Source organism: Salvelinus sp. IW2-2015, linkage group LG4q.1:29 (genome assembly GCF_002910315.2).
Source record: "Salvelinus sp. IW2-2015 linkage group LG4q.1:29, ASM291031v2, whole genome shotgun sequence".
Taxonomy (NCBI): Eukaryota; Metazoa; Chordata; class Actinopteri; order Salmoniformes; family Salmonidae; genus Salvelinus; species Salvelinus sp. IW2-2015.
In genome coordinates, this window is record NC_036842.1 from 77,490,956 (window position 1) to 77,511,436 (window position 20,481).

General features: G+C 43.8%; 2 protein-coding genes across 2 annotated transcripts in view; both read left to right on the forward strand.

Annotated features, from left to right (window-relative positions):
• The first annotated feature begins 10,649 nt into the window (after positions 1 to 10,649).
• Positions 10,650 to 12,559, forward strand: LOC111962580 (achaete-scute homolog 1b-like). The gene has a single exon (XM_023985743.2). It carries the CDS (start codon positions 11,016 to 11,018, stop codon positions 11,625 to 11,627), a length of 612 nt encoding a protein of 203 aa, XP_023841511.1. The 5' UTR covers positions 10,650 to 11,015; the 3' UTR covers positions 11,628 to 12,559.
• The window catches only part of LOC139024854 (uncharacterized), a 9,289-nt gene continuing 1,094 nt past the window's right edge, over positions 12,287 to 20,481 (forward strand). Inside the window, exons 1-4 of the mRNA XM_070439831.1 lie at positions 12,287 to 12,310; positions 16,002 to 16,160; positions 19,630 to 19,684; positions 19,981 to 20,478. Of these exons, the coding sequence (XP_070295932.1) occupies positions 12,287 to 12,310; positions 16,002 to 16,160; positions 19,630 to 19,684; positions 19,981 to 20,478 (736 nt within the window). The remainder of the gene's footprint in view (positions 12,311 to 16,001; positions 16,161 to 19,629; positions 19,685 to 19,980; positions 20,479 to 20,481) is intronic.

A 20,481-nucleotide genomic window follows, 5' to 3' on the forward strand; every position in this document is an offset into this window, starting at 1 on the left:
GCGTGTTGATTTACCACTGACCATGGCCCATAGCCTGTACCACCAAACGAATTTGGACAGTTTAATTTCTGAAATATCCTGTAGCTTAGGGAGGCAAAAAATAATGCCATGCCAACTGACCAAACCTGTCACTTAACAATGATGAAAGGCGAATTGAAGTGCTAAACAGCTTAATAATATATTTGTATAAACATTACCAATACCGATGATCAAGATCTGCAGTTGCATTCAAACCACCAGCCTCTATTCTCCTTAATCTCTTTCAAAGCACTACCTTCCACAATTATGCCTACTTCCTTACCCTGACATAATTTTACTGTCGTCCTTCGCAGCAGTCCTTCCCTAGAGATGTGGTTTCCACGGGTACTTCTGAACTTGTTGTTGTCCACAAAACACAAACCCGGCGTATTGCCCGGTCCACACCGTTCTTATCAACCAGTCTGCAAACTGAGGTGGTGCGGCTGGAACGATACAGAGAGGAAGCAATACCATTACTTTCAGAAAGAGAGACAGTTGCTGAAACATTGGTGAGCTTATTGTCAATGGAAGCAGCACTATGTTAATTTCGGGAGAAGAGGAAGAGACGACTGTATATCTCACTTCTCGCACTATTACATTCAACAATTCAATTTAATCGTAGTGTTACCAGGTTTACGTAAGAAGCACACACAATCACTAGTAAGCTAGCGAGGCTTCATTGGAATATACATTCCTAAACTCTATTTTACGGTAACTGATCAGTAACCTATCACTAGCCGTCTAAGTCTGCATAATTCCGATAACTACTGTTTACTCACGTGCAAATATGAAAAATCATTACCTTTGCATCTGTATAATGCTGAGGCCACCGTACTTCTGTCATACAAATGGAAGGTGTACTACATATGCGTTCTTCTATGTTTCCAGGTACATTGCTGGGCACAACATTTTTATAGGCGTCATTGCATGTCAGATAGACGAGGAGTTGCCCCTGGACAGAGAGGAGAGGGGAGTTAATTAATATGGTATTATCCGACGTTCTTAATATTAAAATTGCAGTATGTGTATCCAACTCATTGGTTTGGTAATAATGGTGTTACGCGCTGACAACGGCCAGTCTGAAAGTTGAAAGTTAGGTCTGCGAACTAATCTTGTCCACCAACTTAGATGATGAACAAACAAAGTAGGCAATTTTTCTTTCACACTGAATGTTAGCAATCAACGGTGTCAGGTCAGAGACATATAGGATGTATGACAACATGCATTAAATCAATTGACTTTATTACAGAGAGATCAGCATCGGATTCCTATTTCAGAAACAGGCTGAACGCGTGAGATAGAACGCCATCACTGGATTACCTATTAGGCTGAACGCGTGTATAAGACTAACCGTCACTGAAGTATCGAAATTGTAATCCACTTGTTCTGGAGTTTTGTTTCGGACTATTTATTACCTAAGATATGAATTGATTTGGGATGGGTTTGGGAAGCATGTCGGCTAATTATATGTATCAACATCATCAGTAGATTATCATTGCGGCGGAAAATGAAATGACCCATCAATTTATCACGTTCAATACACCGTAACCAATACACTTTAGCTGGTTTCTTTAGAATTTCATTCAGTGTGTGTCTTATTTTAAATTGAATACCATGAGTGGAAATTCCTCTATGGAAACTAGCCAGACTACATTTGTTAGCATTGGTAACCAGTGCAACTGATAGTCACTATTCTGTTGCGTGCTTTCATTGCATTGATATTGCACAATACGATCCAAAACCAGGAACTTCAGGGATTACAGGCATGGCCTACAAGACAAATGCCCTTCTAAAATCAACCTAGAAACTTTTGAGTGATTGGTTATCAGTGATCTTACAGTGCATTCAGAAATTTAAGAACCCTTCCCTGATCTACATTTGTACGTTACAGCCTTATTCTAAAATTGATTAAATACAAATTTCCTCATCAACTACACACAATACCCCACAACGAACAAAGCAAACGGTTTTTGAATTTGAAATTTGTTAAACAATAAAAACAAATACTTATTACATAAGTATTCAGACCCTTTGCTATGAGACTCAAAGTTGAGCTCAGGTTCATCCTGTTTCAATTGATCATCCTTGAGATGTTTCAACAATTTGATTGGAGTCACCTGTGGTAAATTCAATTGTGAACATTATGTAAACAAAACTATAAAGTTTTGGCAAGTCGGTTGAGGACAATACTTTGTGCCCATGACCACAAGTAACTTTTTCCAACAATTGTTTACAGGACCGATTATTTCACTTATATTCACTGTATCACAATGTTCCAGTGAGGTCCGAAGTTTACATCACTAAGTGACTGGTGCTTTAAACAGCTTAGGAAAATTCCAGAAAATTGAATTCATGGCTTTAGAGCTTTGATAGGCTAATTGGACATTTTAAATTTGAGTCCAACAGGATGTACCGTGTGGCATGTCATTTCAAGGCCTACCTTAAACTTCGAGTGCTGCTTTGTGTACATCATAGGAAATAGAAAAGGATTATCCAGCCAAGCAACCTCAGATAAAAAATGTGTAGGCCCACAGTCTGGTTCAATCCTTGGAGCATTTCCAAACGCGCTGAACGGTACCAGTCTTCATCTGTTACAAACAAAGATACGCATCAGGTTAATCACCAGTTGGGACATACGCAGCACGTTCATACCGCTCAGAGGAGGACGCGTTCTGGCGCTAGAGATGAACGTACTTTGTGCGACAAAGTGCAAATCAATCCCAGCAACTACAGCAAAGGGAACCTGTGAAGATGCTGGAGGAAACATGGTACAAACAGTATCTATGGATCCACAGTAAAAACGAGGATCCTCATATCGACTAACCTGAAGGCTTGCTGACGGCAGCAAGGAAGATAGCCAGCGCTCCAAAACGCCCAAAAAAACCAGACTATCGGTTTGCAAACGTGCACATGGGGACAAAGATCGTACTTTTGGAGAAATGGCTCTGGCTCCTGATGAAACAAAGAAATAGAACTTGTTTGGCCTTAATGACATCTGTCATTCCCATGGAACCTTAGAGCTCCTTTTATTATCTGATTGTGTTAGGTCAGGGTTGAACCTAGGGTGGGCAATCTGATGTTTCTATTCTGTTGTATTGGCCTGGTATGGTTCCCAATCAGAGTCAAGCTGTCTATCGTTGTCTCTGATTCGGGGATCATATTTTAGGCAGCTTTTCCAACCTGTTTTGTGGGATCTTGTTTTTGTGTAGTGCCTGTGAGCACTTTGCATTTCTTCACAATCCGTTTATCCTTTATTGTTTTTTGTCGACGTATGTGGAACTTTACGCACGCTGCGCCTTGGCCATTTATTCAACTACGATTCATGCACACCATCGTTATGCTTTGGCGGATACAAAGGGGACGCTTCAAGCCGAGTAACACTCCAACGGGTGAAGCAGCTGGGGCTCGGGCAGCAAGCCCCATGTGTGGGGGTGCTTTGCTGGCAGGAGGACTGCGGCACTTTCACAAAAATAGATGGACCATTCATGACCGGAAGAAAATTCATGTCGCGTGGATCATTATTGAAGCAAACATCTCAAGACATCAGTCATGAAGTTAAAAGCTGTTGGTCGCCAAAGGGTCTTCTAAAGTGACAATTTCGAAAATGTATATATATTATATATAAAAAAAAAAAAAACTTACATAAGTATTCAGAACCCTTGATACTCCGTACTTGTTGAAGATTCCTTGGGGCAGCAGATTACAGCCTAGACTCCTCCTGGGTATGACGCTAAAATAAGGTTCAGTCTCTAATGACTAAACAACAGGGATATTTCTTCTAGGATTGAATTGGTCAGGAATTGTGAAGAAATATTGTTTAAATGTATTTGGCTAAGCGTCCTATGTAAACTTCGACTTCACTGTATGTTAAGTGATATTTAAGGCTTTTTTATTCTGTCATTACCTTTTTGTGTTAGATGATTGAGGGGAAAAAATTACAATTTACTGTATATAACTTATAGTAAAAAATAAAAAACTTTTACCCCCAATTTTTGGGTTATACTCGAAATCTGGTAGTTACCAGTCTTGTCTCATCGTGAATCCTGTACAGACGCAGGAGAGCTGAAGGTCGAGAGCGGTGAGTCCTACGAACACGACCCAAACAAGGCCACACTGCTTCTTGACAAATACCCACTTAACCCGAAAGCCAGCCGCACCAATGTGTCAGAGGAAACCACTGGTGTCCCGGAATGCACTCTGTTGTTAGTGACTTTAAGTCACTTATAATTTTTTTTAATATACTAAGGTGTATACATGCAGTTTTATATTTGCGTGTATAAGTATATGTGCATGAAAATATTCAGTAATATTCCCATGCAAGCCTTTGAGTTTTAATTTAAGCATGCTCTAATATATTTAATTCCTTTTACAGCCACCCGTCCTGCTTCAGGAATGTGGCACTTTGATGGATAGTAGTAGTTGGAATTGGGTAGCGTCTGACGAGCAAAGCCTCCATTCAGGGTTGTTGCTAAATATTTTTTAAAATTTCTGAATTGAACTCTTCACTTAATCTAGGAAAGTCAGTTAGAACAATTTTTATTTACCAATGACAAGCCTAGGAACAGTGGGTTAACTGCCTTGTTGCCGGTCGCAGAACAACATATTTTACCTTGTCAGCTCGGGGATTCAATCTTGCAACATTTCGGTTCCTAGTCCAACGCTCTAACCACTAGGCTACCTGCCGCCCATAACAGCTGCGAGAGTGACGTGTTATGTGTTGACAGAATCCAGGGTGGCTCACACAGATAGCACTTATGAAAACTTCACTGTAAATACAAGATTAGGTTTTGTTCCTACTAACAAAACAAACACATCTCTTAGATAGACTATGCTATCTATATATGTCCATTCATACATCTACACAGGCATCTGCAGAGATCTCCTGTTTGCATGTGTCCAATGCTGTAACTAAACAGTGCCTTTGATTCAAGTTACCATGCAGCCAGTCAGACAGACATAATACTCTGTATTTTGATGGTCATTAAGTCTATCCAAGAGTTGCTGAATGTTTTCACCTTCAGTTTGCTCCACTGTTCACCTTGGTTGAAGGTAAGCTATAGACAACAGTTATTTTCCTGTGCATTTCCTGTACATTGTAATTAGGAGCTGAACATCACTGTCCTGACGTGAGGTATTAAGAAATGGGACTGAGAGTTTCAAAGAATGAAAATCTGCAGGTGTGTGTTATATAATGTGCTTATGGTGAGACATGGTAAAAATAAGTCAGACAGCGAGGAGAGTGAGAGGGAGTGGGATGCCTCTTCTTTGATGAGAGAACCTTTAATGTTGTCTCTCAGCTGGGCCTAGAATAACACTTCCTCTTTCCAGCCCTCCTCTTTCAATACAACCACACTGACATGCAACAGGGGGAAACACCACGATATACAGTGCATTCGGAAAGTATTCAGACACTTGACTTTTTCCACATTTTGTTACTTTACAGCCGTATTATAAATTTATAAATAGTTTTTTCCCCTCAATCACACATAATACCCCATCATGACAAAGCAAAAACAGGTTTTTAGGAATTTTTCGAAAATGTATATATATAAAAAAAAAAAAACACCATTTACATAAAGTATTCAGACCCTTTACTCCGTACTTTGTTGAAGATCCTTTGGCAGCGATTACAGCCTAGACTCCTCCTGGGTATGACGCTACCAAACTTGGCACACCTGTATTTGGGGAGTTTCTCCTATTCTTCTCTGCAGATCCTCTCAAGCTCTGTCAGCGCTGGATGGGGACCGTTGCTGCACAGCTATTTTCAGGTCTCTCCAGATGTTCGATCGGGTTCTAGTCGGGCTCTGGCTGGGCCACTCAAGGACATTCAGAGACTTGTCCCGAGCCACTCCTGCGTTGTTCTTGGCTGTGTGCTTAGGGTTGTTGTCCTGTTGGAAGGTGAACCTTCGCCCCAGTCTGAGTCCTGAGCGCTCTGGAGCAGGTTTTCATCAAGGATCTCTCTGTACTTTCATCTTTCCCTCAATCTTGACTAGTCTCATAGTCCTGCGCTGAAAAACATCCCACAGCATGACGCTGCCACGACCACAATTCACCATAGGGATGGTTCCAGGTTTTCTTCAGACGTGACGCTTGGCATTCAGACCAAATAGTTCAATTTTGGTTTCATCAGACCAGAGAATCTTGTTTCTCATGGTCTGAGAGTCCTTTAGGTGCCTTTTGGCAAACTCCAAGCAGACAGTCATGTGCCTTTTACTGAGAAATGGCTTCCATCTGGCCACTCTACCATAAAGGCCTGATTGGTGGAGTGCTACAGAGATGGTTGTCCTTCTGGAAGGTTCTCCCATCTCCATAGAGGAACTCTAGAGCTCTGTCAGAGTGACCATCGGGTTCTTGGTCACCTCCCTGACCAAGGCCCTTCTCCCCCGATTGCTCAGTTTGGCTGGACGGCCAGCTCTAGCAAGAGTCTTGGTGTTTCCAAACTTCTTCCATTTAAGAATGATGGAGGCCACTGTGTTCTTGGAGACCTTCAATGCTGCAGACATCTTTTGGTACCCTTCCCCAGATCTGTGCCTCAACATAATCCTGTCTCGGAGCTCTACGGACAATTCCTTCGACTTCATGGCTTGGTTTTTGCTCTGACATGTACAGTCAACTGTGGGACCTTATATAGACAGGTGTGTGCCTTTCCAAATCATGTCCAATCAATTGAATTTACCACAGGTGGACTCCAATCAAATTGTTGAAACATCTCAAGGATGATCAATTGAAACAGGATGAARCTGAGCTCAACTTTGAGTCTCATAGCAAAGGGTCTGAATACTTATGTAAATAAGGTATTTCTGTTTTTATTTGTAACAAATTATCAAAACATTCAAAAACCTGTTTTTGCTTCGTCATTGTGGGGTATTGTGTGTAGRTTGATGAGGAAKWTMTTTTAGTTAATCKATTTTAGAATAAGGCTGTAACGTACCAAAATGTAGAATCAGGGAAGGGTTCTGAAAACTTTCTGAATGCACTGTATAATCATATTTCCTCCTTTTTCTAGATTCATCTGACCTCTCACCCACAGGTCATGAGTAGGAAGCGTTGGTACCACACAGGGGTGAAAAACCGAAAGTCATATCACTGTCTATTACTATTTTAGTCTCTATCAATACAAGCACTGCGTCAGTCTTGTATTCTCTCATCGCAAGGGAGCCTCTGTTTTGTACTTTTTGGAGAATGTCCTCTGGTCTGATGAAACAAAAATATAACTTTTTGGCCCTAATGACCATTGTTATGTTTGGAGGAAAAAGGGGGACTCTTGCAAGCCGAAGAACACCATCCTAACCGTGAAGCACGTAGGTGGCAGCATCATGTTGTGGTGGTGTTTTGCTGCAGGAGGGACTGCTTGGTCGCAAATGGGTCTTCCAAACGGACAATGACCCCAAGCATACTTCCAAAGTTGTGGCAAAATGGCTTAAGGACAACAAAGTCAAGGTATTGGAGTGGCCATCACAAAGCCCTGACTTCAATCCTATAACCTGACTCAGTTACACCAGCTCTGTCAGGAGGAATGGGCCAAAATTCACCCAACTTATTGTGGGAAACTTGTGGAAGGCTACCTGAAATGTTTGACCCAAGTTAAACAATTTAAAGGCAATGCTACCAAGTACTAATTGAGTTTATGTAAACTTCTGACCCACTGGGAATGTGATGAAATAAATAAAAGCTGAAATAAATCATTCTCTCTACTATTATTCTGACATTTCACATTCTTAAAATAAAGTGGTGATCCTAACTGACCTAAGACAGGGCATTTTAACTAGGATTAAATGTCAGGAATTGTGAAAAACTGAGTTTAAATATATTTGGCTAAGGTCTATGTAAACGTCCGACTTCAACTGTGTACAGTATGCTCCACCATGCCAGTCTCAGGAATGGGGAAGCAATACTCACTCTAGTTGAACACTTCCCTCTTCCTGCTCGTTGGAAATGTTGTTTTGCCCTGGTCCGTGATGTGTCTCTTTGTAGGAGCAGGCCCCTGTGGTTCTGTGGTCGTGTGAAGGCCTCTGGATTGACACTGGGGAAGGATGTAGCTCCCTCATCCAGACGGTATAGTGCAGTTTTCACATCCCTATTCATACACACACACGCACGCTCACACGCACCCACATGCATGCACGCACGCACACACACGCACAAACCCACACACACACGGATGTCAAGGGGCTATAATGAAGGGGACCTGTTTATGTGTTGCACAGGCCTTTGGTGGAGAATGGACTAGTGTGGATAGAGGTTTACTCAAGTGTGTGTTAGGGGATTATTTCAGAAATGTTTAGGAAAATCTCTMAGTTGAAATTGTCTTCTTGCATTAGCTTGTGATTAGCATTTGTCATACCAGGTAGTCAGTCTATTGCCACAAAGAAATGTATGAAAAATGCATGAATAGCAGTAAGACAGTTTGGGCACTGGATTGGGGCCACTCTTTCAGTTTACCAGTTCCAGTATATCTAAATTATTCAGCATTTTGCAGCACTGAGAGGAGTATTGTTGAGCAGACAATTAAGAGAGAAAGTTCTGTACCCCCAAGCTCCTGTATTATAGGGAGCTTTGAGGGGGAAATCCACACTGCATCTCCTGGGAGACTGAGAACTTCAAAAACAACCACCTCTCTCTATTTTTCTCTCTCTGTCTCCCTCTTTACCCTTCTGTCATTCTATATATCTGTATACCTTTCTCTCTGTCTATATCGGTCTATRTGTGTCTCTGATTCTCTGTCTCTCTCACTCTCCCTGTCTTCCTCTTCTCTGAATTGTGTTCCATTATCAACACTACCTAAATCGACTGGTAAGAATCAGTATCTACTGTAACTCTGTAAAGTACCCCAGAGTATAGTCCTAGTAAAGACCTCTGATACTTTATACGTATAGGCTGTTTTCATTACTATGAGCACTAAGGATCATAAACATATGTACTGTACAGACCCACACATGTCCCTGAGAACTTGTATTGGCATGATACTGCTGTAAGGGTGTTGGACTTCCTCTGGGTGCTTATTGTCTTATCTGTTTGGAGGTGGGTTTTGCATCACTAGTTGAAATTACTTTCACCACCAGGTCCAGGTTTGACCAGTTCTGACCTGCCAATCATAATAGACCAACACAAATAACTGTAGGTTATAGTCTCTGATATTGTTTTGATATAGGCCTACTGCACCTTGGGAAACAAATATGAAGCACAGCTGATGTAAACACCCCATCCCAATTCCCTATCATCACTTAATACATCAATCCCATACTAGCCTATTGTGTTCTTGTGGGTGCATTATTTTAACTCAGATACATATAATAATCAAAAGCGTAACAGGCAAGTGGTCTATACAAATACGTTTTTTTTGAGAAACCATAGCCCCAATCTTGAACGTTATCCGCTGCTGCTCTCTACTGGCCGAGAGTCTTGGGGAAGATAATAGGATTGTACGGCGTGATTATTTATTTTCACCGCCAGAGGTCACTACGTGTTCATTTTTATTCATTTCCGAAAGCAACTTGACAAGATATTCGACGAGATGTCTCGTTGAAAGTACTTTGAGTTATCAGCACATGACACAGAGAAACGGAGAGGACTATAGATTTAAATGTTAGACTATTTGTTGAAAAAAGCTCAGTGTATAAACTTGTTTTGTAAGAGCGGGAAATGTTGCTATTTATCCGAGCGCTAAAGTACAAAATGTTGAACATATGAAAGAATGAGAAATAATTCTGCATATTGTCCTATTTAAACATCCTATGGAGGATTAGTGTTGTGCAGCCGTTTGACCATAAATAACATAAGGACTGTTACTGGAACGTGCTGTCCAATCGAATGTGGTGCTGAAAAAGACAATCCATCAACCACGTTGAAACTCACCTAAAACGAAACACAAAGTTCAGTGTYGTACCTGAAGTTGTATATTTATTAATACTTTCAATGTGCGTAATAACTGAATAATTAAATAGGCTTAGTTAGGCTATAACATATTATCCTAAACACCCAAATCCATGTTTGGAGTACACTTTTTACGCATGACATTTGGGGCTTGCATTTAAGTGTTGGAATGGCACAGAATCCAACAGAACATCAGCTGACAATATATCCAAGCAGTAGATGCTTGGATCTCTYTGCAGACAATGTGCACCTGTAGAGCACTAGTTTTGGGGGGTCATTACGCACGGCAGCGATATGCCATTTGCAGACATACCCACACGTCATAAACATTATGTTTACCTTAAATTAATCGTGTTTCTATGCTAGTTCTATAATGGCCAATTATTCTATACAGAGACACGCTTGCCATTTATTTTCCTCTCTAAGGCTGTAACCTGGATACCGGAGAGAGCGTCATTGGTATTTGGGATTTTAAAGAGTGAGAGGAGAGGGGTGGAGTGGGGGAAGACTGATAATTTMAAGACTTGCCAGAGGTATATTGTCAAATTCAAAAGGCATTTCAAAGAACCAAACCATTCCCCTTTCTTCATTCTCTCCTTTTTTTCTAATTATTTCTCTCTATTTCTTTATTTTCTCCGGGTTACAGGGCGTTTGAATCCACCAATGGGCTTTCAAGTTGGAGACATTGGAATGTAAATGAGCCCAGCGCGTGCTCCTGGCGCAGTGAAAGCTCTGGATTGTTTACTGAGCTCCCGGAGCCACGCGCCTGGCTCGCGGAGTCGGCTAGCAGATGAATCACATAGCAGCGGGCGGAGCCTCGCGGGGAAGCGTGCGTCTCCAACGGGTGGGGTGTGTGGGGCGCGTGTTGAAAAAGAGGAGTGCTGCCAAAGTTTGGGTCAGATCGGCTCTTGAAGTAAGCAAGCGCAGTCAAGAAAGACTTGGACACCAAATAGCCACAGCGCGCTCCAGCTATAGCCACACGGTTCCCACGCGAAGGACACGAGAGCAGTGCACTGCCAACCTCTGTCTATTTGTTTTATCTCTTCTTCCACGGAGTGTCTTTCTGTGAGGCTGCGCTGTTGCAACCCACACCTGTCAGTAGCCCTGTCTCACCATCAACCAACATGGAGACTACCACCATCACCACCACGCAAATGGCGCAGAACGCATACACYTTTGGACTGATGGAGAGGCGCACCACCATTACCTTGCACGCCCCAGCCCAGGAGTGCGCTCTCCCCAATGACACCATTGCAGCCGGCTACCAAAGCAAGACCACGGTGCTGAAAAGACAGCGCTCCAGCTCCCCGGAGCTCTTGCGCTGCAAGCGGCGGCTCAGCTTTAACGGACTCGGCTACTCCATCCCCCAGCAGCTGCCCGTAGCCGTGGCCCGGCGGAACGAGCGCGAGAGGAACCGGGTCAAACAAGTCAACATGGGCTTCCAGACGCTGCGTCAGCACGTGCCCAACGGGGCAGCCAACAAGAAGATGAGCAAAGTGGAGACGCTGCGGTCCGCCGTGGAATATATCCGAGCCCTGCAGCAGCTACTAGACGAGCATGATGCTGTGTCAGCCGCCTTCCAGTGCGGGGTGCCTTCCCCTACRATCTCCAACAGCTACTCGGCCGAGCCGGAGTCACCCCACTCKACCTGTTCCTCCGATGAGGGGAGCTATGAACCCCTGAGCTCCGAGGAGCAGGAGCTGCTGGACTTTACCACCTGGTTCGACAGATACTGAGACACACGCAGGTCGCCTAATTGTCGTWACCATCCAACAGCACCCGTGTAACAGGGGCTTATTCAATCAAAAGGGACTCAAAGTTGAAAAGAATGACAAGTTATTTGATTCACTCTGCAGGCGAGYCACCCGTGAACACACTCTTGGCACCGACTTTCTCTCTTTCTCCCATCGCCAGGCAGCGTTTGCAGGTACAAGGCAATGAGAGGGGAAAGTAACTCAGAGTTACCGTTGCTATGCTACAAGAGACAAGGGAGTCYAACGGCGCTTGGGTTCCCTTCGGAATAACAGGGTAGAGAGACTGTTCYCGCACGCATGGACAAAGCGTCGAAGGACGAAAGACTGCACTTCGGTGACGCGTGGAATTACGTCTTTATCGATGACTTTGAATACGAGCAATTAGTGAATAAAACAGCAGCTGTGGAGACTGCACAGTATTTCAGCGGAAGTGCATGGTTGTGGCTCCCAAGGACTTTGCTGTCAATGGCAGTTTCACATGAGAGCAAGACGGCCTATTTTAACTGCCTGCATCTGCTGGGAAGATTGTATCGAAGATGTACTTTCGTGCCCATTGTCTGAAATTGAAATTCATATTTGTTCAATAGCCTATACATACTTATTTTTGTTAATTAAGATAAACAAAACAAAGTTCTGCAATAATGAACACTGCCACTTTGCTGACCGTGAGTGCGCATGAGATAGCCATGACTGGACCACTGGACAGTTAAATTGGCAAGTATGTCTGTGTCAAGCCATTGGTCAGCAATAGACCTCTACAGCTTCCCGTGAAAGATTGAAGGGTTTTACGTGGGATGGAGACCTTTATCAATGTATGCACTTGCTCTCCGTTTTTCGTAGACTCACATGACTCCAATTTTAACATATATATTTTGTGTAAACATTTTTTTATGAATAAAGATAACTATATTTATATAAAATGGTGTGGTGTTGTTGCATTATTGTGTGGACACATAGTTATTTTTAATCAGCTTTCTCAAATAGTAGGTAGCTTAGGTCTGACAGGCATGCTCACAAATAATAGGCTACCTGATTTGATTATTATGTAGGCACACCTGACACATAGGCTATTTCAAATCAAATCGTATTTGTCACATGCTTCGTAAACAACAGGTGTAGACTTACAGTGAAATTCTTACTTACGGCCCTTTTCCAACAATGCAGAGTTAAAGTTAAAGATAAAAAAATATTAAAATGAAAATAGAAAGTGACATCAGGAATAAATACACAGTGAATAAGGGATAACAATAATGAGTAAAACATAACATGGCTAGGCCTATATACAGGGAGTACCAGTACCAAGTCGATGTGCAAGGAGTGTGGCACAAGGTAATTGAGGTAGCTATGTACATATAGGTAGGKGTAAATTGACTAGTATATGTAATAGACTCAAATATATKAAATACAAATATATCTGAGGTTCTGCACTGAGCAAACAGACACTTCTTCTGTGGTTCTATTCAAAGGCCTAGTCTGACCTTTTACCGAGTTGTTTCGGTACACAAGGGAAAACTGTGCAGCTGTGTGAGTGCTCAATAACCATTTAAAGACGTGCATATATACCTTGCGCTTTGTCTGCATAGAGAACAGGGAGATTAATATTACGTTTCATGCACTGCATTGTTTCTTTTTCATGCTCTCTCTCTTTGCCCAACCCAGAGAGCCTGGAGCAGATCGGGTGGGAGGGTGGGAGAGAGAGAGAGAGAGAGAGYMGGGGGGAGGTGTATAGRCTACTATTCACTTTCCTCAAAGGGGTAGGCCTATAATCACTTTGAAATATGGCTCAGGGAAAGTCAGGAAGACAATGCAGCGGGTCAAACATTCTTATTGGTTGATTGAGATCAATCTAAAAAAATAAACTGGGGTTGTAGATTACTTGTGTTTTTCAGGGCACATAGAACCCAATCAAAACCGTAATCTCCCGAGAAATGGGGAGCACACCCCATTGTGCGCACCATTGAGTGCGCCTTTGCGCCTCATTATCCTTACACTCTTAGAAAAAAGTGTTATTTGGGGCACTATATAGAACCTTTTGGTTCTTTGGACGAGATAAAAMAACCATTTACTAAAAAAGGTTATATATACATTAAGCTATATAGCCGACCCAGCGAAGCCAAAGAACCTTGAGGGTTCTATCCCTAGACTACCCCAGAGTGTAMCCTAATGGGGATTGTTTAAATCAAKAGCMAACAAAAGCTAACCCAGTCACATCAAACTATAAAATGACAGCTAACATTCCCTTTTAATTTGTTATAGCTGCTTTCCGTTGACATTGATATCCATTGTAAAAATGTCCAGCTCATCTCCTTTCCAAGACCCTAACTTTCTTTTGGTTTTCTTATTGAAATAAGGTCACGCCAATTATCCTAATTTTATTAGCCAATCAGCAGCCTTTTTRCCTGAGACTTATGGTAATACCGACCAGGCAGGCCCTCAGGCAGTCTGTAGTTTCCATTCTGATGACCACCAGGTTTTTCTCTCCTGTTGATTTTACTTTCTCAGAAAAATTGCTTTTCTTTCTGATGTTTTATTGTGCGTGCAACTAAATGTAAGTGACAAAATCCCGATGTCTTGTTGTTTGGAGCTAAATAGTGTCTGTTGTAAATATGTACCATTTTGTATTAAACCTGCTAGCTAGCTCGCATACTCCCTCTAGCATTAGCATTATCATTGTCATCCGTAATGCATTACTATTTACCATGCTTATTTACGATTAGCATTTGTTAGCATTTGTCTGTGGTGCTAGGCTATTTTCAGTTATAGATCGCTCATGCTTATTATGTTTTATAATGTGTAGATATATCTTTATTTAACTTTTATTTTACCCCTTTTTCTCCCCAATTGGTAGTTACAGTCTTGTCTCATCGCTGCAACTCCCGTACGGACTCAGGAGAGGCGAAGGTCAAGAGTCATGTGTCCTCTGAAACACAACCCAACCAAGCCGCACTGCTTCTTGACACAATGCCCGCTTAACCCGGAAGTCAGCCACACCAATGTGTCGGAGGAAACACCGTACACCTGGCGACGTGTCAGAGTGCATGCTCCCGGCCCGCAACAGGAGTCGCTAGAGCGCAATTGGACAAGGACATCCCTGCCGGCCAAACCCTCCCCTAACCCGGATGACGCTGGGCCAATTGTGCGCCGCCCCATGGGTGTCGGCCAGCTGCAACAGAGCCTGGATTCAAACCAGGATCTCTACTGTTACACCTAGCACTGCGATACAGTGCCTTAGACCACCGCGCCACTCGGGAGGCCCTGTAGATATTTCTACGTTGCTCTATTGTTTCTTTGGGGTGGGTATCATTTGTGGAACGTTTTACAAAAACTTTGTAAAGTACAAGGTTGCAAACAAACAACACATACAAAGTAGCACGATCAATTCCCCTAGCAAACAAGCTGCCGAATAGGCATCAACTCACCATGTAGCTTATTCTTAATGTTTGTCCATAGACTACCAGAGTGAGGAGAGACATTTTTCAGAATAAACATGGTGAGTGAAAAACGTAATGAAATAGCCCACTCCCTACGTGGTATCTAATTCTGCTGCTATACAACTTTGTATGCGTTGTTTGTTGGCAACCTTGTTATTTACAATGTTTTTGGAACAGATTCCTGTTGGAATGTTCCACAAATTATACCRACCTGTTTCTTTTTGCATCTAGCATGTGTTTGGGTCCACATAGCCTGTTAAGTTTGTTGACACGCAAATAGGCATATTTCTCCCATACTGTGCTATAGCCTAAGTTATCATCTTTACAGAACCACAATTAGTATTAGAAAGAGTGGTGTTGTGTGTGTGGATGTTCATTAAACTCTTGAACTGGAACTACTGCTTCCCGTGTTCTGAACGGACACCCTCTGGTGGTTCTACCCGGCCTAAAATCCAGCACCTACGTTTTTTATCCCTTTTTATTGGTCCATCGAATTCATAAACAACCCATATTCTTCATCCATATTAGGCTAATGATGCTGCTGTATGATTTCGCCTGGTCTGAAAAATGCCTATCTGACGTCAGACAGTGGGCGCTGGGAGGGTGCTGTTTGTCCTATGCCTGCGCTCCGCCCGTGCCGGCCGAAAGTGGGCATTGAGCCTAATGGAGAGGTGCGAGCGGTAAGCACCAGATCTCCAGTGCTCTCCCACAGCCCGGTTCGACCTGTGCCTGCACTCTGGAGGGGCCGGGCTAAAGTGGGCATTCAGCCTGGAGGAGTGGTGCCAAGGCTGCGCACCAGGGCTCCCCCACAGCCTGGTCTATCCGGTGCCTCCTCTACGCACCAGGCCTCCCGTAGGTCTCCCCAGCCTGGTGGGGCCTGTGGCAGCCCCACGCACCAGGCTGTCTCTGTGTCTCCTCCCTCCAGAGTCTCCCTCCAGCCCGGACCCTCCAGTCTCCCTCCAGCCCGGAGCCGCCAGAGTCTCCCTCCAGCCTGGAGCCACCAGAGTCTCCCTCCAGCCCGGAGCCGCCAGAGTCTCCCTCCAGCCCGGAGCCGCCAGAGTCTCCCTCCAGCCCGGGGCCCGATGTAAGGGTCCCCAGTCCGGGGTCGGCGGCGAGGGTCGCCACTCCAGAGGCGCCACCTAAGTGGGCCAAGACTAAGGTGGAGTGGGGTCTACGTCCCGCACCAGAGCCGCCACCGCGGTGAAATGCCCACCCAGACCCTCCCCTATAGGTTCAGGTTTTGCGGCCGGAATCCGCACCTTTGGGGGGGGTACTGTCACGTCCTGACCTTAGTTCCTTTTTTATGTCTCTATTTTGGTTTGGTCAGGGCGTGAGTTGGGGTGGGCATTCTATGTTTTTTATTCTATGTTTTGTTCTGTGTGTTGTATTTCTATGTGTTTGGCCTGGTATGGTTCCCAATCAGAGGCAGCTGTCAATCGTTGTCTCTGATTGAGAACCATACTTAGGTAGCCTGTTCCCACCTGTGTTTGTGGGTAGTTGTTTCCTGTTTTGTGTTGTGTCACCTTTCAGGACTGTTTCGATTTTCGTTGTTTCACTTTTGTTATTTTGTATTTAGTGTTCAGTTGTAATAAATTTAACATGGACACGTACCACGCCCAATTTTGGTCCGATCCTTCCTATTCCTCGTCCGAAGACGACGATCGTTACAGTTTAAACATTATTATAATTTGAACATGTTTGTACACTAGCTAGCTAACTCAGCTAGSTAAACAGAAAAAGCTAGGCTACTTTAATTTGCCACTTTATAAGCTAGCCAGGCAACTTTCAAATGAACATTAGGTTTTATTATGGGATATGCCAAATAGAGCTACAGACCCAGCCTGGCATTGGCAGTTAGCTAATTGTTTATTTTATCTAAGTATTTCAGTGTGCATCAATTGAGGGGACTAGCCTATGTTTCATGAAGCCATTGTTGCTGACTGAGAGAGCAGGTACACTGCATTCGGAAAGCATTCAGACCCCTTGACCTTTTCCACGTTTTGTTACATTACAGCCTTATTCTAAAATTGATTAAATTGTTTTTTCCCCCTCATCAATCTACACACAATACCCCATAATGACAAAGCGAAAACACGTTTTGAGAAATGTTTGCAAATGTATAAAAAAAAACTGATTACATTTACAGAAGTATTGAGACCCTTTACTCAGTACTTTGTTGAAGCACTTTTGGCAGCGATTAAAGCCTCAAGTCTTCTTGGTTATGACGCTACAAGCTTGGCAAACCTGTAATTCGGTAGTTTCTCCCATTCTACTCTGAAGATCCTCTCAAGCTCTGTCAGGCTGGAGGGGGAGCGTTCGATCAGGTTCAAGTCCGGGCTCTGGCTGGGCCACTCAAGGACATTCAGAGACTTGTCCCGAAGCCACTCCTGTGTTGGCTTGGCTGTGTGCTTAGGGTTGTTGTCCTGTTGGAAGGTGAACCTTCGCCCCAGTCTGAGGTCCTGAATGCTATGGAGCAGGTTTTCATCAAGGATCTCTCTGTACTTTGCTCCGTTCATCTTACCCTCGATCCTGACTAGTTTCCCAGTCCCTGCCACTGAAAACATCCCCACAGCTTGATCCTGCCACTACATGCTTCACCGTAGGGATGGTGCCAGGTTTCCTCCAGACGTAATGCTTGGCATTCCGGCCAAAGAGTTCAACTTGGTTTCATCAGACCAGAGAATCTTGTTTCTCATGGTCTGAGAGTCTTTATGTGCCTTTTGGCAAACTCCAAGCTGGATGTCATGTGCCTTTTACTGAGGAGTGGCATCCGTCTGGCCAATCTACCATAAAGGCCTAATTGGTGGAGTTGGTTGTCCATCTGGAAGGTTCTCCCATCTCCACAGTGGAAATCTGGAGTTCTGTCGGAGTGACCATTGGGTTCTTGGGTCTCCATTGGGTCTCCTCCCTGACCAAGGCCCTTCTCCCCCGATTTCTCAGTTTGGCCGGGCGGCCAGCTCTAGGAAGAGTCTTAGTGGTTCCATTTAAGAATGATGGATGCCACTGTGTTCTTGAAGACCTTCAATGCAGCAGACATGTTTTGGTGTCCTWCCCTAGATCTGTGCCTCGACACAATCCTGTCTCGTTGCAAAGGGTCTGAATACTTATGTAAATAAGGTACTTATGTTTTTAATATTTAATACATTTGCAAAAAGTTCTAAAAACATGTTTTCACTTTGTCATTATGGGGTATTGTGTGTTGATTGATGAGGAAAAAATATAATTGAATACATTTTAGAATAAGGCTGTAACGTAACAAAATGTGGACAAGGTCAAGGGGTGTGAATACTTTCCAAAGGCACTGTATGTATAAACATGTAAAATAAATGATGTAGGCCAATAATAAGTATTGGTGAATCAATAGCCTAGTTAATGATTACATTACNCCCTAGATCTGTGCCTCGACACAATCCTGTCTCGTTGCAAAGGGTCTGAATACTTATGTAAATAAGGTACTTATGTTTTTAATATTTAATACATTTGCAAAAAGTTCTAAAAACATGTTTTCACTTTGTCATTATGGGGTATTGTGTGTTGATTGATGAGGAAAAAATATAATTGAATACATTTTAGAATAAGGCTGTAACGTAACAAAATGTGGACAAGGTCAAGGGGTGTGAATACTTTCCAAAGGCACTGTATGTATAAACATGTAAAATAAATGATGTAGGCCAATAATAAGTATTGGTGAATCAATAGCCTAGTTAATGATTACATTACTTTGAACACACTATGTTTTGCTTAGTCTGGCAGTGACCCAGAACTCTCAAAGGCAGAGGATATCTCTTTCGGCTGCTGCTGATAACAACTGCTTGTAAGTTGTTCTTCTACATCAGTGTTACTCACTATTTTTTGTAAGTGGGCCACTTTGGGTTGAGACAATCATTCAGAGGGCTGCACAAATCTTAATTTTGTTGTACTTTTCTTCCAATATTATCAATTGAGAGCAAATTCAGAGCAATAGAGCAATAGAGCAATAGAGCACATGCAATTGGTTTGATGGACAGCACATCACAAATATATACATACACACATCAAATGGGCTACAGTAGTTGGATGAGTGAAAATGTCCCTTCTGCTCCTTGACTGAATTCATTCTAAATGTTGTTGCTATCCTTGTGAGGCAATCCAGGTGTGCATTGGTCAGTCTGTTTCTCTGTTTGTGTTTCACAATGTTCCTTGATGAAAATGTTGCTTCACATGAAGTACTGACAAAAAATGATTTCACTTTTTGCACACACTGCTTCAGAAGTGGATACTCTGTGTCTGACACAAGGCTCCAGAAATGGGTAACACCTAATCTTAGTTCACCTTGCAATGTGTCTGTCACGCCCTGACCTTAGAGAGCCTTTTTTATGTCTCTTTTTGGTTTGGTCAGGATGTGATTTGGGTGGGCATTCTATGTTCTTTACTTCTATGTTTGTGTTTCTGTGTTTTGGCCGGGTATGGTTCTCAATCAGGGACAGCTGTCTATCGTTGTCTCTGATTGGGAATCATACTTAGGCAGCCTTTTTTCCTTTGGTGCTTGTGGGTATCGCCTCCCATGGGAACAGGTGGAAGCAGCTAGGAAGGCGGAGGCAGGTAGAAAGGGGACCCAGCGTTACGAGGGTACACGGCTAGCACGGAAGCCCGAGAAGCCACTCCCCAAATTTGTTTTGCGGGGGGCACACGAGGAGATTGGCAGGTTGGAGACCTGAGCCAACTCCTCGTGCTTACCGTGGGGAGAGTGTGACTAGTCAGGCCCCCGTGTTATGCGGCTCTGCGCAGTGTGTCTCCAGTGCGCACTCATAGCCCGGTGTGCTATATTCCAGCTCCCCGCATCCGCCGGGCTAGAGTGGACATCCAGCCAGGACGGATGGTGCCGGCTCAGCGCATCTGACCTCCAGTGCGTCTCTTCGGTCCAGGATATCCTGCGCCGGCTCTGCACACTGTGTCTCCGGTGCGTGTCCAGAGCCCAGTACGTCCTGTGCCAGCACCCCGGAGTTGCCGGGCTAGTGTGAGCATCCAGCCAGGACGGGTTGTGCCAGCTCTGCTCTCCAGACCTCCAGTGCGCCTCCACGGCCCAGTATATCCTGCGCTGGCTCTACGCACAGTGTCTCCGGTGCGCTCTCACAACCCAGTGCGTCCTGTACCAACGCCCCACATTGCCCGGGCTAGGGTGAGCATTCAGCCAGGACGGGTTGTGCCAGCTCTGCTCACCAGACCTCCAGTGCGTCTCCACGGTCCAGTGATGATCCATGGCACGAAGCCTCCAGTGATGATCCAGGGCATGAAGCATCCAGTGATAATCCATGGCATGAAGCCTCCAGTGATGATCCATTTCACGAAGCCTCCAGTGATGATCCATGGCACGAAGCCTCCAGTGATGATCCATGGCACGAAGCCTCCAGTGATGATCCATGGCA